The 17618-nt window shown below is 44.6% G+C and overlaps 1 protein-coding gene across 1 annotated transcript in view; it reads left to right on the top strand.

Moving 5' to 3' along the window:
- LOC124595340 overlaps positions 1 to 16221 on the top strand; it is a 68887-nt gene extending 52666 nt beyond the window's left edge. The window contains exon 2 of the mRNA XM_047134053.1: positions 15236 to 16221. Within this exon, the coding sequence (XP_046990009.1) occupies positions 15245 to 16126 (882 nt within the window). The 5' untranslated portion in view covers positions 15236 to 15244 and the 3' untranslated portion in view covers positions 16127 to 16221. The remainder of the gene's footprint in view (positions 1 to 15235) is intronic.
- The last annotated feature ends 1397 nt before the right edge of the window (positions 16222 to 17618 follow it).

The following is a 17618-nucleotide window of genomic DNA, read 5'->3' as shown; positions in this document are numbered from 1 at the left end:
TTGGGAACATGAAATCAATGAATGGCTGCAGATGGTCTTCGGGTAGTCGAACATAACCGTTCCAAGTCAATGGTTGGTTCAGTTGGACCAGAGGACCCTGTCCATTCCATGTAAACATAGCCCGTACCATTATGGAGCCACCACCAGCTTTCACACTGCATTGTTGACAACTTGGATCCACGGTTTCTTGGGAAATGAACTGAGCGTGTGGCATCGTTGGCCGGGAGGACCCATCTGGGGAAGTTCGGGCGCCAAGTGCAAGTCTCATTTCAGTCGACGCCATATTGGGCGACTTTCGCGCCGGTGATGAGGATGAAAGGACGATGAGGACAACACAACACCCAGCCCCGGAGCTGAGAAAATCTCCAACCCGGCCGGGAATCGAACCCGGGCCCACTTGCATGGGAGGCGAGCACGTTACCACCCAGCTAAGCACGCGGACTGCTTCTTGGAGTCTGCGCCTCGTTCGAGCCCTACTATCAGCTCTTACCAGCTGAAAGCGGGACTCACCTGACCAGGCCACGGTTTTCCAGTCGTCTAGGGTCCAATCGATATGGTCACAAGCCCAGGTGAGGCGCTGCAGGCGAAGTCGTGGTGCTACCAACGACACTCGCGTTGGTCGTCTGCTGCCATTGTCCACTAACGACCAGATTTCGCAGCACTGTCCTAACTGATACGTTCGTCGTACGTCCCACATTGATTTCTGCGGTTATTTGAAAGTGTTGCTTGTCTTAGCAGTGACAACTCTACGCAAACGCCGTTGCTCTCGGTCGTTAAGAGAAGGCCGTCTGCAGTGAGAGGTAATGCCTGGAATGTTGTATTCTCGGCACACTCTCGACACTGTGGATCTCGGAATACAGAATTTCCTAACGATCCTAAATGGAATATCCCATGCGTCCAGCTCCAACTACCATCCCGCGTTCAAAGTCTGTTAATTCCCATCGTGCGGTTACAATCAAGTCAGAAACTTTTCACACAAATCATCTGACTACAAATGACAGCTAGTCCAATACACTGCCATTTATACCTTGTGTAAGCGATACTACCACCACGTGCACATCGCTATCCCACGACGTTTTGTCAACTCAGTACAATATCGCACATATTGTCAGTGGCTCATGTGGATACTGTCTGCAAAGTGTGTTACAAATAGCGTCTGTAGTAAAGAAGTAACAATTTGAACCTTCATGCCTGGTAAGTTTTACTGCACACCCAGTGAAAATATAGCAAGTGATAGAGTTTTTTCCTTGATAATTTCGCCGGGGGTGTCCACGAGAAAAAGTTTCGCAAGGGTTTGAAATTATGTGTAGGGTTGGTTGGAAGTCGCAAAGTGCTCTCACTCTCAAATGCTCGATGAATATATTCTACGTTTTTGCGTATGGTGAGTTATGCTACCTCAAGTCAAATACAGTTTCTAACTGTAATGATTGTCAGTATTTTCAACATAGCTGCGCAACAGCAACGGTTCCACGTAATAAGATTAAAAACAGCCGACCAGTTGCAATGGATAAAGTAATCTTTACCTAGGTTTCGACAGATTTAAATCTATCTTCTTCAGAAGGCGGCCTGAGGACAATGAACATCGTAATTTATATTAAAAGGTATGAAATATAAGTCAAGTTTTTTTTTTTTTTCTTTATTGTATTTCAATTCCCCATCGGGGCGGGCTGGCAGCAGCATATGCGCTGCTCGTCAGCCGAAAGACATAGAACAAAACAATAGAAGACATTTAAAAACAGCAAAGGAGAGAAGAAGGCGAACATAGATATAAAAAAGGGAGAACATCATGGAAGGCAATATACAAAAAACGGGGTGACTGTAAAATGGAGATAAAAAACTGTTTAAAAGTAGCACACACAAAAAGCCACACACTGCGACGATTAAAAGAACACAAGGCACAGTATGACTGGAGCATAAAGGTGTTGACGGATGGCATAGCACACAGCGTAACACTGACGGCGAACCTCAAGGCAGTACACAATTAAAATCACACCTCTTGACGCACACGAGAAACAGCACGAAACACAACACTGACGTGGCACACTGATGATGATCAATACAGAGGATCTGCCAGGTTCAAGGAGATGAGGGAGACCTGAAGAAGGGAGGGAGGGGAAGAGATGGGGGAGGGGAATGGGGGGCGCTCGGAAGAGGGCCAGGTAGGGAGGGATGTGGGAAGGAGAGAGGCAAGTATGGGGTGCAGGGTCTCAGGGGAGGGGGGGATGGAGGAAAATCCGCTCTGGGAGAAGGAGGAAAGAGGAGAAGGGGCCCTGGGGAGGGGGGGGGGGACAAGGCCGGGTTATAGTTGGAAGGAAGGGTATATGTCACGGCGAAGTTCGTCATCCGGGAGGGGGAGGCGTTGGAAATTGCCCTGATGAAGGAGATGGAGGGTGTTGAGGTGGAGAGAGGGAGGGATACAGCGATAGAGGCGCGGCAACGGGCGGGGGGTGGAGAGGAAGGAGGAAACCAGAGGGTGGGGGGGATCAACCCTGCGAACAATGTAAAGGATGCGGAGATGTTGGAGAAACAAGAGGAGGTGGGGGAAGGGGATCAGTTCATACAGGAGCCGTGTGGGGGAAGGAAGGCGGATACGGAAGGCAAGGCGGAGCGCATGGCGTTCAAGGATTTGGAGAGCCTTGTAAAAGCGGGTGGGGCCGGAGATCCAGGCGATGCTGGCATAACAGAGGATAGGACGGATGAGGGATTTGTAGGTGTGGAGGATGGTAGAAGGATGCAATCCCCATGTCCGGCCGGACAGGAGTTTCAGCAGGCGGAGGTGGGAATGGGCTTTCTGCTGGATGGTCAGGAGATGAGGGGTCCAGGTGAGGTGTCGGTCAAGGGTGAGGCCAAGGTATTTCAGGGTGGGGGTGAGTTGGATAGGACGACCATAAAGGGTGAGGTAGAAATCTTGGAGGCGAAAGGAGCGAGTGGTACGGCCTATGATGATTGCCTGGGTTTTGGAGGGGTTGAGACGGAGGAGCCACTGGTTACACCAAGTGGTGAACTGGTTAAGGTGGGTTTGGAGGGTACGTTGAGACCGTTGAAGGGTAGGATAGAGAGCCAGGAAGGTGGTGTCATCAGCATATTGGAGAAGGTGAACTGGTGGGGGTGGCTTGGGCATATCAGCTGTATACAAGAGATAAAGGAGAGGGGAGAGGACAGAACCCTGGGGGACGCCAGCTGTGGGATAAAAGATACGGGAGTTGGTGTTGTGGAGGGTGACATAGGAAGGACGGTGCGAGAGGAAGGAAGCGACCAGACGGACAAAATTGATAGGCAGGGCGTAGGTTTGGAGTTTAAAGAGGAGACCGGGATGCCATACACGGTCATAGGCATTTTGGAGGTCAAGGGAAACAAAAATGGCGGAGCGACGGGAGTTGAGCTGGAGGGACAGAAGGTGAACAAGGTTGAGGAGTTGGTCGTCAGCAGAGAAGGAGGGTCGGAAGCCACACTGGGTAAGGGGGAGGAGGTGGTGTTGAGCAAGGTGCCGATGGATACGGTGGGAGAGGATGGATTCAAGGACCTTACTGAAGACGGAGGTGAGGCAGATGGGACGATAGGAAGAGGCGGCAGAAGGGGGTTTGTTGGGTTTGAGGAAGAGGAGGACGCGGGAGGTCTTCCACAGGTCAGGGTAGAAGCCAGTAGAGAGGATGACATTATAGAGATGGGCGAGGACAGTTAGGAAGGAATAGGGGCTTTCTCGAAGGTGACGGTAGGTGACACAGTCGTGACCAGGGGCCGTGTTGGGTTTGGACTGGAGGAGAAGTTTAATGTCTTGTGCTGTGATGGGAGTGTTGACGTCGGAGGGGGGCAACTGCCCCAAGTACTGGAGACTAGGAGCAAGTGGAGCGACTGAGGTATCAGCACGTTCCATGACGGTGGGGAAAAGAGAATAATCAAAGTGGGGATCATCGGGGATGGAGAAGACCTCGGAAAGGTGGGAAGCGAAGTGGTTGGCCTTACTGAGGTTGTCTAGAAGGGGGCGATCGTTATGGAGAAGGGGGTAGTGGGGAGCGGAAAGGGAACCAGTAAGACGATGGAAGGCAGACCAGTACTTGGAGGAGTTGATAGGGAGGGTGGCATTGAGTCGTGTGCAGGTCTGGCGCCAGTCCCGGCGTTCCGTTGCTGTAATAAGGTTCCGTACGTGTCACTGTATTTGCCGGTTGCGTTGGAGTGTATCCCTGTCACGAGTGCGGAGGAAGGAGCGATAGAGGCGGCGGGATTCACGGAGGAGGAGGACAGCCCGCGGAGGGAGAGTGGGACGGTGTGGGTGGATGGTTTTAGTAGGAACATGGGCCTCCACGGCGTCAGTAATTACCGTCTGAAGGAAGGACGAGGCGCGGATGATGTCGTCAGGATGGCGATAGGTAAGAGGGTGGCTTTCGACCTGGGTGGAGATGGAGTCCCGGTAGGCATACCAGTTGGCACGGCGATAGTCATGGACGACCTTGGGAGGGGGTGCAGGTTGCGGAGCCGGAGGGGGGCGGTTTGCAGACGTTATGGTGAGAAGGACAGGGAGGTGATCGCTACCTTTGGGGTCAAGGACGGCGACAGTGATACGCCCAAGGAGGTTGGCGGAGGCAATATAAGTCAAGAATACAGTTCAACACATATTAGAAAGCTCTTGTATTACAAAATATGAGAAGGATTCCTGGTACTTACAGTATTACATTAATATGGAATGATATGTCATTGACGTTTTTACAAATATCTGCATAGATCCATTAGTCCAAATAAAATATAGCCCTGAAAATAGGGTTTGTCAAGTAAATAAAAATTAGTGGATGGAAGTTGCAGAGCTCACAAGCGACTGAGTATAATCGGCCAGCGTAGTTACATTGCGGCCAGGGCAGGTGGCGCTCAAGTCGCGAACTATGTGCCGATTGGCGTACTGAAGCAACATGTAAAATATCAATACTAATTGCGTCCTTAGATAAAGTGACAATAAATAGAAGGAAAGCATTTAGCACTCCCGTTATAACCGTATGGGAGCCTTGGGAACATTAACGTAGATATATACATCAAAAAGGCAGGTGGCGCTTACGCCGTGAGTTACATACAGTGGCATATACAGCCAGAATATAAAAGTTATATTACAATATTAGTGAGCACACACACCATATATAAGTCAAAACTTTAAAAATAATCAGTAATGGCTCTTAAGACGAAAATTACGAACCCTGGTCCACAATCCAGTTAATACACATTCTCAGGGAGCCAAGGCTTTAGAATAAGAGAAAATCACATGAGGGCCGATGTAGTGGCAGCCATACATCGTGAGAAAACCACGTTACATAAAAGGTAGTGAGCTTAAAGATTTGAACGTGCATTGTAGCTTCCTGAGAAAATAGACTACTGAGGTTACCAGCATTAATGTTATACAATAAACAGTACGGGTTTAAAGCCTTCGAAAAATTGTCTACAGGCAAGGTTCAACTGGTCGTTCAGTATATTACCGTCTTTGAGCTCTAGATGTTTAAAAATTTGTGACTCTTCCCACAGATCTAGTCTACTCCCTTTGACTTGTCTGTGTAGGATAACCGTGTCTTCTAACTGTTTAGGCGTATGGCCGGCTATCAAGAGGTGTTCAGCAAAAGGAGAGTTGTGAATATTCGCTCCTTTTTTACCTAATAGATGTTCTTTATATCGTGTTTTCACAGCTCTGCCTGTTTGACCAATGTAATATGAGGGGCAGTTATTACAGGTTAGTTTGTAAACACCTGAATTGGAAAACCAATCGCTGGCAATCTCTACTGAATGTATAAGATTTCTTTTTAAACTGTTATCTGTAGAGAAGGAGACGTTACAGTCATATTTTTTATTTAGAAGACGTTTAATCCTATACGATATATTACCCAAGAAAGGGATGGAAATAAATTTTTTAGTTTCTTTGGTATCGGTGGGGAGGTTGTTGCTCAAAGTCGAACAATTTTGTGGAAATTTTCTTATTGAGCAAGTAATCGATCATATTCTGATTGTACCCATTATTAGCAGCAATCGCTTTGATGACATTCAATTCCTTTTGTTGATCGCAGGTGATAAAGGAGTAGTTACCATTCGGTGAATGGCGGAATGAAAAAACGCTAGTTTATTAGCTTTTGGATGATTTGAGTCAGCAGGAATGACATTATCTGAATATGTTTCCTTGCGGAAGATATTGAAATGGAAGGTATTATCTTGTATAGAAATTGTTAAATCGAGGAAGTTAAGTTCACGTTTTTCATTTTGAAGTTCTTTTGTGAAGGAAATTTTTTCATGTAAACCATTGAAAGTATTGAAGAGATGCTCTAACTCATGATCAGTGCCATCAAAAGCAATGATAATGTCGTCAACATAACGTGCATAATAGCGGATTTTGTGGCGTAATTCTGAACTTGAATTGAAGAATGTTATTTCCAGGGCGTTGATGAGAACCTCTGCTAAAATACCGGCGAGGGGGCTACCCATTGCTAGACCATCTGGCTGTACATACATTTTCCCATTAAATGTGAAATAATTGTATTTTAAAACGACCTTAAGCAAACCAATGAGTTCCGCAATCTGAGTTTTACTTAGTTTTTTATGCTTAAGAAGATTCTTTTTTACAAGGTCTATGGTTTCATCAACCGGGACATTTATATAAAGGCTGACGATGTCAAAGGACACCAGTCTAGTGTCAGGTGTACATCTTACAGATTGAATATTGTTAATTAATTCCTTACTGTTTTTTACAGAAAAATTATTTTCAAATGTGAAAGCATCTTTAATTTTAAAATGGAGGCGCCTAGCAAGTGTGTGATGTGGACTGCCTATACCATTCACTATAGGGCGAATCGGGTGATTTTGTTTGTGCAGTTTAAACTGACTTCTGAGCACGGGTGGTTTCGGGTTCATATTTATAAGCCCTTTCTTTTGAAAGTTATTGAACAGGCTGACGGAACTAGCTAAAGTACGCCGGATTTCATTTTGCAGTTCAGCGGTAGGATCTTCGGTAACCTCAGTGATGTCATTTTCCTCAAAAAACTTTACAGTCTTTTCTATATATTCATTTTTATAAGCCACGACAGCGGTGTTCCCTTTGTCACTCTTAGTGACTAAGGCGTCGTGTTCTCTAAGCTTACGATTAATGCTTTTTACTATACTATATTCGCCCGACTGCCCATTAGGAAATAATTTAATTTCTTTTTCTATTATATTATTACATTCGTAGGCACATTTGACTTGCTCTGTTTTCTCTAATTTCATCCCTTTCTTGGGTAATATATCGTATAGGATTAAACGTCTTCTAAATAAAAAATACAACTGTAACGTCTCCTTCTCTACAGATAACAGTTTAAAAAGAAATCTTATACATTCAGTAGAGATTGCCAGCGATTGGTTTTCCAATTCAGGTGTTTACAAACTAACCTGTAATAACTGCCCCTCATATTATATTGGTCAAACAGGCAGAGCTGTGAAAACACGATATAAAGAACATCTATTAGGTAAAAAAGGAGCGAATATTCACAACTCTCCTTTTGCTGAACACCTCTTGATAGCCGGCCATACGCCTAAACAGTTAGAAGACACGGTTATCCTACACAGACAAGTCAAAGGGAGTAGACTAGATCTGTGGGAAGAGTCACAAATTTTTAAACATCTAGAGCTCAAAGACGTTAATATACTGAACGACCAGTTGAACCTTGCCTGTAGACAATTTTTCGAAGGCTTTAAACCCGTACTGTTTATTGTATAACATTAATGCTGGTAACCTCAGTAGTCTATTTTCTCAGGAAGCTACAATGCACGTTCAAATCTTTAAGCTCACTACCTTTTATGTAACGTGGTTTTCTCACGATGTATGGCTGCCACTACATCGGCCCTCATGTGATTTTCTCTTATTCTAAAACCTTGGCTCCCTGAGAATGTGTATTAACTGGATTGTGGACCAGGGTTCGTAATTTTCGTCTTAAGAGCCATTACTGATTATTTTTAAAGTTTTGACTTATATATGGTGTGTGTGCTTCACTAATATTGTAATATAACTTTTATATTCTGGCTGTATATGCCACTGCATGTAACTCACGGCGTAAGCGCCACCTGCCTTTTTGATGTATATATCTACGTTAATGTTCCCAAGGCTCCCATACGGTTATAACGGGAGTGTTAAATGCTTTCCTTCTATTTATTGTCACTTTATCTAAGGACGCAATTAATATTGATATTTTACATGTTGCTTCAGTACGCCAATCGGCACATAGTTCGCGACTTGAGCGCCACCTGCCCTGGCCGCAGTGTAACTACGCTGGCCGATTATACTCAGTCACTTGTGAGCTCTGCAACTTCCATCCACTAATTTTTATTTACTTTACAAACCCTATTTTCAGGGCTATATTTTATTTGGACAAATGGATCTATGCAGATATTTGTAAAAACGCCAATGACATATCATTCCATATTAATGTAATACTGTAAGTACCAGGAATCCTTCTCATATTTTGTAATACAAGAGCTTTCTAATATGTGTTAAACTGTATTCTTGACTTATATTTCATACCTTTTAATATAAATTACGATGTTCATTGTCCTCAGGCCGCCTTCTGAAGAAGATAGATTTAAATCTGTCGAAACCTAGGTAAAGATTACTTTATCCATTGCAACTGGTCGGCTGTTTTTAATCTTATGTAATGATTGTCTTGCCGCGTTAAATCTTTAACATATAATTATACCACTTAATGAATAGATTAGTGAGTACATACCTCTTAATGAGTAGTGTTTAAAATTCGCTCTGCTGTTATATGAAATACTGAAAAGCATATTTATGTTGGCCCTGATAGCCGTTAGATGGGCAGCCTACACCTGGAACTGGATACCGTGAACGGGGATACCCATTTAGTAACAAAAGGTTCGGTCAAGTTAATGTGACCACCGCCCTTATTCGACGTAAACGTGCAGTAACCACTCAGAGACTGCAGGAGGAAGTGTCCCATGTCCCATGTTTCTAGTTCCAACTACTACTCCGCGTTCAAAGTCACACGCAGCCGGCAGGTGGAATAGCAGTGGAGGGTATACAGTGCAGTCGTTGTCGTATTGTGGAAACAGTGCTGTTTATCTGACGTCCAAAAGAGTATGATCTTTGCCTCTCGGGCAAGGGTGGATGCATTTGTCCAAAAGCGGCGCCGAGGCATGAATGACACGGGTGAACGATGACTGCGGAGATGTGTACGGGCGAATAGACGTGCACCTGTTGAGCAACTGGCCACCCATGTGAACCGAGGGGCTACAAACAGTGTCTCATCAACGATCGTTCATCGAACGCTTCTGTGTATGAGCCTCCACGGCACACGCCTGGTTCATGCACCCACGCTGAGTGCCCATAAGTAAAAATTATTAATATACCGTAATATTACACGCAACTGAGGAAGACAGGACTATAAAAGTTGAAGATGTCGGTACTAGGAGGTATACCATGACTTTTGTCACCCCAATGTTTATCACTCTAATTCATATATGTCAGGTGACACAAACATTGACTTTCCATATGAACCACATTTATGTTCTATCGGACACAAGGCAAACACCATGCTACAGTCCTCGGAACGGTTCAGGCCGAAGGAGAGAGCGTTATGGTCTGTAGAATGTTTTCGTGGCATTCCCTGGGTGATCACGTCATTCTGGAAGGCACAATGGACCTATACAAGATGCGTCCATCCTTGGGATCCTGTCCACCCCTATATGCAGTTAGTTTTCCTCGGAACTAGGCAATATACCAGCAGGACAGTGCTACGAGTCCGCAGGTTGCAGTGTACATGCGTGGTTCGAAGAGCATTAGGTTGAGTTTGCCCTAATCCCTCAACGTAACGTGAAACTTCCCGGATTGAAGCCCAGACGAGAAATGTGACTCCACCGTGATCAGACTGTTGGCGCCTTGTATCCCCAATCTAGAAATACAGCGCAGCTGGCCACGGCATTGGAGTCGGCATGGTTCCACATCCCTGTCGATATCTTCCAGAATCTCGTTGACTCTCTTCCTGTACGTCTCGCAGCGGTCCACGCCTCAAAAGGTGGTTATTCAGGCTTTTGACACATTAATGTGGCTGGACAGTGTATGTATAAGGCAGTCAAAAACGAGACAGATGGGAAAAAAGGAAGTAAACCATTTATTAAGAGAAGTAATTGTCATAACTGTCAACAAATGTACCCCACCGTAACACAAGACTGTTAATACCCTCATGGAAAAATCTTCGCGCTTGCCTGCGGCACTATGAATGGTGCAAATGGCTCTAAGCACTATGGGACTTAACAATCTGAGGTCATCAGTCCCCTAGACCTAACTAATCAAAGAACATCACACACTGCCATGCTCAAGGTAGGATTCGAACCTGCGACCGTAGCAGCACCGCGGTTCCGGACTGAAGCGCCTAGAACCGCTCGGCCGCAGCGGCCGGTGCGGAACTATGACTGCATTCGTGGAGTGCATCTCTTCGTTCGAAGCAAATCGACGGCTACTAATGTATTTCTTCAGGGCTCCAAAAATACGGAAATGGCAAGGTCAGAGATCGCGACTGTATGTAGGATGTGGGCGGACCCACATGTTGCCGAGGCTGTTTCGATTACGTCGCAGAAGTTTCGCTTGGAAGTCCTTACACTTACTCCATACAGTCACGATCTCTCCACATACGATTTCCATATATTTGGAGCCCTGTAGAATGGGATAAGCGGCCGCTTATTAGCTTCGGATGAAGAGGTGCACGCTTGGATACCAAAGGTGCCTCGACGGCACTTTTGGACAATGTCGCTTTGCCATGTACCGGAACTGTTGACCAACTTGGTCATTTCGGAAATGCATCCACCCTTGGCCCGAAAGGAAAAGATCATGCTCTTTTGTATTTCATATAAATCGCACTGTTCCGTAGGCAATCGCAAATGTTTTTCGGTGAAGGCATTGACCGTCCTGTTTCACAGTGGTATAAATCCATTAACTGTTATGGCGATCACTTTCGAAAGGATAGTTAATTTTTTCAACTTTCTCGTTTTAATTTGACAGCACCTTATAGACTGTGCAAGTGTGTGGGACCCATATCAGGTAGAGGTAACAGGGGATATTTGTCGCACAGAAAAGAAGCGCGAAGTAATCGTCACAGGATTATTTGATACGCGTGCAAGTGTCACGAAGATGCTGGTAAACTTGAAGTGAAAGACTCTTGAAGATTTACACCAATTACTCCGCGAAAATACACTTAAAAAGTTTCAGGAGCCAGTATGAAACTTCAAGACGAGATTAAACTGATTACAGCGTACACAGAGGTTTTCAAGCAATCATTCTTCCTCTCTCCATACGGAAGGAATGGAAGTAATCCTAATAGGTAGCACAGTAGGAAGTACCCTCTGCCATGCACAGTGCTTTGTGGAGTATAGAAGTATACGTATATGCATTTGTAGACGTAAATGTAGTTCTTTATGAATGAAAAAACATAGGAAGAGGATGAATGTTTTCCGAAACATGGCAGACAGACTACCAACTGGCCAAACCGGAAACCCGAGGAAATTATATTCCAGTAACTCGATGCAGAAACCTGCATTTACATATCAGGTGCACGACACATATAAAATTACATTCCATGGAATTTATTGCTATTGCAGTCAGGCAGGACATTTTACAAATCAAATTTCGTGAAATGATCATTATTACTACATTCGACATTGCAAATATTATGGAGTGGAGCATTCACAGAAATGTCCCATCGGCTCCAGAATGGTTCAAACTCTCTGTTTCGATGCGAACGGCTTGTTACGAAGTCGTAACAGTCCACAGCCCGGTGAGAAAACGCTAGTACTCAAAGATGAAAAAAGGGAGTGCACCCGCTAAACATGGTATTCCAATTCACGATTGTTTGCGAGAGTGATACTTTCCTTTACAGTATGGAATAGTTCGAGACGTAATAGCGCAGACTCCCAGACCGGAGTACACGAGCAGGCTGTCTTCCAAAGACATTACGAAGACAACCTTCATGCTGGCAGAGCCCAATAAATCACAACTAACTGAAAATACGTGTTATTACACAGAAAAAAATTAAGTGTCATTTACAACAAGTTCAATTATATGCAAAAATTAATTCTATTACAAAATTAGGAAAAAGACGAAATATTTACATATAATTGTTTTGGGATGTTAGAGTACTTCATCAGACTAGTTGAAACACACAGAACGAAAGCTCCATTTTCAAGTACATTATTAATTTTTAACATGCTGTTGGGCCATGAGCATTGATGCACGTAGACCTTAGAAATTTTGTGATTTTTCTGGGTTGCATGTGGGAAGGTTACACATTCTTAAATTGGAAAGAAGAGAAGGGTAAGAATTACTGGAACATATTAGAATCATTTTAATTTTGATCATAACATCGGAAGACAGGACAAATTTGAAAGTAGTCTATAAAATCAGTTATAGTAACATTAAAATAATGCAAAGCACATCAAAAAGGTAAGGCACAAACGAACAATGAAGTCGTAAAACCACTTGAGTTTTTGTATCTACGGAATTGGAGCCGAATCAAGAATGAACAAAAAAAACCAAAGAGTAAAACTAGATTTTGGAAAACTAAACAGGGTTTCGTAAACTAGGCGTTTGATATGTCTGTGTGTATTTCTGGTTTTTTGTTCTGGCAGTGAGACGAAACCCATTCGAAAACTATCGGTTGCTTAGCGAGGAATAGAGAGATACATAACAAAATTATTAGCTCGGAAGGAAATATAAGGAAGATTAGAGTTTAACGTCCTATCGAAAACAAAGTGATTAGAGGGGAGCACAAGCTCGGATTGTGTCAAAGATGGGGAAGGAAATTGGCCGTGCCCTTACAAAGGAACCATTTGGTCATTTTGCTGTAGTGATTTACGGAAATCAAGGATGAAACTTCGGGGGATAGTCATATACCTCCAAGGCGTCCACCCACAAAAGTTTTAAACTGCTCCACACAGAAGATTCCGAGAAAAAGGGCTCTTATCCATCGGTCAACTGATAGCGTAGCGGAATCGCTGTGCCTGCAGCGAATTCACTTACCCTTGGGTAACATTTCATTTGTTTTTTCTTAATTGTTTTAAAAATCATAACAACTTCTAAATAAAGTTAATGACCTAAAACATTATCAATTAATGATAACGAATTTTATTTAATTTGTGAAATGACTGTTACAATTAATACGTAAAATGTGAATTATAATTAATATAGTCTTTTTAAAAAGTTGAATAATTTCAAATGCATTTTAATGGAGGTGAATTAAAGCTTTAATTACCACTGTGAGAACATTTCAGGTGGTTTTTTATTTATACAAACACTTTTATAATATCGTTTATATTTGTCAATTGTCCGCCCCTGGTAGCTGAGTTGTCAGTGTGACGGCATGTCATGCCTAACGGCCCGGGTACGATTCCCGGCTGGGTCGGAGATTTTCTTCCCTCAGGGACTGGGTGTTGTGTTGTCGTTATCATCATCATTCCATCCTCATCGACACGCAAGTCGTCGAAGTGGTTTCAACTCGAAAGACTTGCACCAGGCGAACGGTCTACCCGACGGGAGGCCCTAGCCACACGTCATTTCCATTTCCATTCGTCAATTTCGTCTTTTAAATACAAGCACCAGAATGATAATTAATAAAAACATTGAAAACAAATATAGTTTGACGTCTTGCACAATCTGTGAAGGACGAGTGTTTACACGAACGACTGGACGATTTCGTTAAAAATCGTTGATGACAGTTTATGATGCACTATTAATTGTATTTTATATAGTTTCACGGGAATTTATTTCTCTATTATTTTCAATCAGATAAGTTCAATTTTGTACATATGCTTTATTAGATTTTTTACCTATCTATAAAAATAGACGTCACAGGATTGAACAAGAGGAGTACGTTTTGGAGGAATCGCTTTCTGGTCACCCTGAAGAATTTCGTCATATAATTCAGGATGAGCTTGTCTACCACGAGAATCAATAATTAATAAAAACTTCCATTTTTAAAGCAATGTGAAAAAGCAAATTAAAAGTTACGTGAAAGTAGGATCGAAAGTGGACTGCCCGCGTGCAAGTCTGTCCACTACAGGCGGAGCCAACTCGGTGTGCTGCCAGAATGCGTCAATTGACTGGTATATGAGCTGCTCGTAAAACTTTAGAGCCATTTTTTTCGGTATTTTCTGGCTAGTGCGCTTTACATGTTTTTTGTGTGGACATCCTTGACTAACCTCGAAGTCTCATTCCGAACTGTATTTCCGAGACTGTAAAGTCCCCATGCCATACGACAACCCAATTTTAAACATTTTTGGAAGGTGACTGTTAACAGCCGTTAAGTAATGTATAAAACAAGTGTCTGTTTATACTTTAAACCCAAGTATCTACCGGTTTCGATCTCGAATCATCTTCACGGATGAGGGTTAAAATGGTTTACATTCATGGCATGCATTACATATTTTAAGTAATGACTAATGCAATATGGTGACTTAAACCATATTAACCCTCATCCGTGAAGATGGTCCAAGACCGAAACCGGAAGATGAAATGAGCGTATGGCACCGTTGGCCGGGAGGCCCCATCTGGGGAAGTTCGGCCGCTAAGTGCAAGTCTTATTTCAGTCGACGCCATATTGGGCGACTTACACGCCCGTAATGACAATGAAATGATGATGAGGACAACACAACACCCAGTCCCAGAGCGGAGAAAATCTCCGGGCTCGCTTGCATGGGAGGCGAACACGTTACCACCTAGCTAAGCATGCGGACACCGGTAGATATTTGGGTTTAAAATATAAACAGCTGATGATTCAAATATGCATTTTATTCGAGGTCCTAATTGAAGGTTAGTAGATTATATTAGAAAATATATAGGAAAAAACATGAGGCGTTTTGTTGAATGCTGTACCTCGTGGGAAAGTGTAGAAGGTACTTCCATGCAGCACTGGATGATGATGATAAAATCGATAATTATGTAGACTTTAAGAGTAATTATAGGTACTGTTATGACAATAATATCTCGCCATTTATCAACAGAAACAAAAAGACGTAAGGGGTAGTTTCAGACGAAACTTATGGCTAACATTGGCTGTTAATTCCATTTTATATCTACTTGTAGGAACCCACTTCTCTGCAAACGTGATCTATTACGATCCTAATTTTATGTGATGCGATCTAGGTTAAGAGCTAATTCTTATATAACATTTGTTCTTTTTTAAGCTTCTTCCATTTATTTCGGTACAATACAGTGGTTTCATTTCGTATTTTTTTCCAGGTTACCACAATGATTTCTGCAGTGAACCTTTGGACGGTGTCGATTGCCATTTTGTGTAGTGTGTCGCTGAGCTGCCTTAATGCAGACGCCGCTGAAAACCTGGCTGTCCTACGAGAGACAGATCACAGCTTTGCATCTCCCAGACGATTCAAGCTGTCACTGGACGCTGGAGACTTCTCAGGTCATCCAGATCTAAGGGTAGAGAAACGTTCTCCTGCTGAAATCCAAGTGTCCAGTACTGGAGGCGAAGCTTCAGATTTTGACAGCAACAACAGTCAGTTCGTGCAACAAATGACCGATTTCATCCTGAACCTGATCAGATCGCACATAATTTCTCAGGATAAGCGACAGATTGAGTTACCTGATATCCATAAGAGTTCTTGCAAAGGGATAGGTTACCTGTGTGTTACGTTAGCATTGAACGCAACCGAAGGCTGGTTTAGGGACCTGTCTTCTATTACACGTGTTGGTGACGTCAAGGTCTTCCGCAACGAAGACAACATAATAATTGATTTCGGGATTGGTCTGCGCACTATACAACTGGGTTACAACAAGTACAGGTTGAAAGTAGGTCCTCTGAAGCTCAGGGGGAAGATCGACGGAGAAATGGGTACGAGTGTGGTCAGGGTGAAATTTTCCATGGACGTCGGCCAACAGACCTGCAGCATCTCTCTCCTGGACACGGAGGTCAGCTTCCTCGGAGAACCGAAGCTCCGGCTTACCGGTATGGGGAAGCTGAACCCGCTGCTCTCCAAGATCGTGACGTGGGTTGCGAGCAGAGCCCGCAAAGACGCTGCAGCCACAGCCGAGGACATCCTCCGAAACACCGTCCAGGATGTGTTCGAGCGCTTGCGTTGTGATGAAGAGGTCAACAACGTTCAAGCGCTCTAAACACCGCGGCGGAAATAAGTAAACATTAATCTGTCGTTATTCTTCTGAACTTTCTTTATGTCGTAAATTAATAAACAGTTCTTTCTTTAACTTGAGATTTAAATGTGTCATTTGCTTGTGATGATGATGGTTTGTGGGGCGCTCAACATCGTGGTCATCAGCGCCCATGTAAGTTCCCGGTCTTTCCATGTCCAGTCTCGCCACGTCGCGAATGATGATGATAAGAGCAAACACCCAGTCCCGGGGCAGAGAAAATCCCCTACCTGGCCAGGAATCGAACCCAAGATCCCGTGATCTAGATGCAGCAATTCAGGCCACTAGACCACGACCTGCGAACTTATTTGCTTGTGGCTGAAATGTACATAAAAGTAAAAAACTGTAAGGACATAACAAAAGTAAAGGGTTACTCGTAAGTACCTCCGGAGTTTTTTAAAAAAAAACTAGAAGTAAACTATAAAACTTACAGAAAAATGGCACTTATCAGTAATTTCTTCAAGTTTCGACTCGCATCACACTCTGTGGAGCAGTTGCAGAGCGTACCACTAGGGGGCAGACGTGTCAGAATGTTTTGACAAGTCATCCGCAAGGCATAGGTAGCGCAGGATACGTTGTCCAATGCGCCGTGTCCAGTTTTCGCCCAAAAGAGCTGGGCGAATTTATTCGTCTGTTCAGGAGGGGAGGCCGATAAGTGTTTGCCACCTCTCGGCCGGTCGGCGATGACAGAATCGACGCGCACACATTGCAACCCCTCTCAAACTACACTCCTGGAAATGGAAAAAAGAACACATTGACACCGGTGTGTCAGACCCACCATACTTGCTCCGGACACTGCGAGAGGGCTGTACAAGCAATGATCACACGCACGGCACAGCGGACACACCAGGAACCGCGGTGTTGGCCGTCGAATGGCGCTAGCTGCGCAGCATTTGTGCACCGCCGCCGTCAGTGTCAGCCAGTTTGCCGTGGCATACGGAGCTCCATCGCAGTCTTTAACACTGGTAGCATGCCGCGACAGCGTGGACGTGAACCGTATGTGCAGTTGACGGACTTTGAGCGAGGGCGTATAGTGGGCATGCGGGAGGCCGGGTGGACGTACCGCCAAATTGCTCAACACGTGGGGCGTGAGGTCTCCACAGTACATCGATGTTGTCGCCAGTGGTCGGCGGAAGGTGCACGTGCCCGTCGACCTGGGACCGGACCGCAGCGACGCACGGATGCACGCCAAGACCGTAGGATCCTACGCAGTGCCGTAGGGGACCGCACCGCCACTTCCCAGCAAATTAGGGACACTGTTGCTCCTGGGGTATCGGCGAGGACCATTCGCAACCGTCTCCATGAAGCTGGGCTACGGTCCCGCACACCGTTAGGCCGTCTTCCGCTCACGCCCCAACATCGTGCAGCCCGCCTCCAGTGGTGTCGCGACAGGCGTGAATGGAGGGACGAATGGAGACGTGTCGTCTTCAGCGATGAGAGTCGCTTCTGCCTTGGTGCC

The sequence above is a fragment of the Schistocerca americana genome, chromosome 2 (assembly GCF_021461395.2).
Source record: "Schistocerca americana isolate TAMUIC-IGC-003095 chromosome 2, iqSchAmer2.1, whole genome shotgun sequence".
In the NCBI taxonomy this organism is placed as follows: domain Eukaryota; kingdom Metazoa; phylum Arthropoda; class Insecta; order Orthoptera; family Acrididae; genus Schistocerca; species Schistocerca americana.
This window is presented reverse-complemented; position numbering and strand designations above follow the sequence as displayed.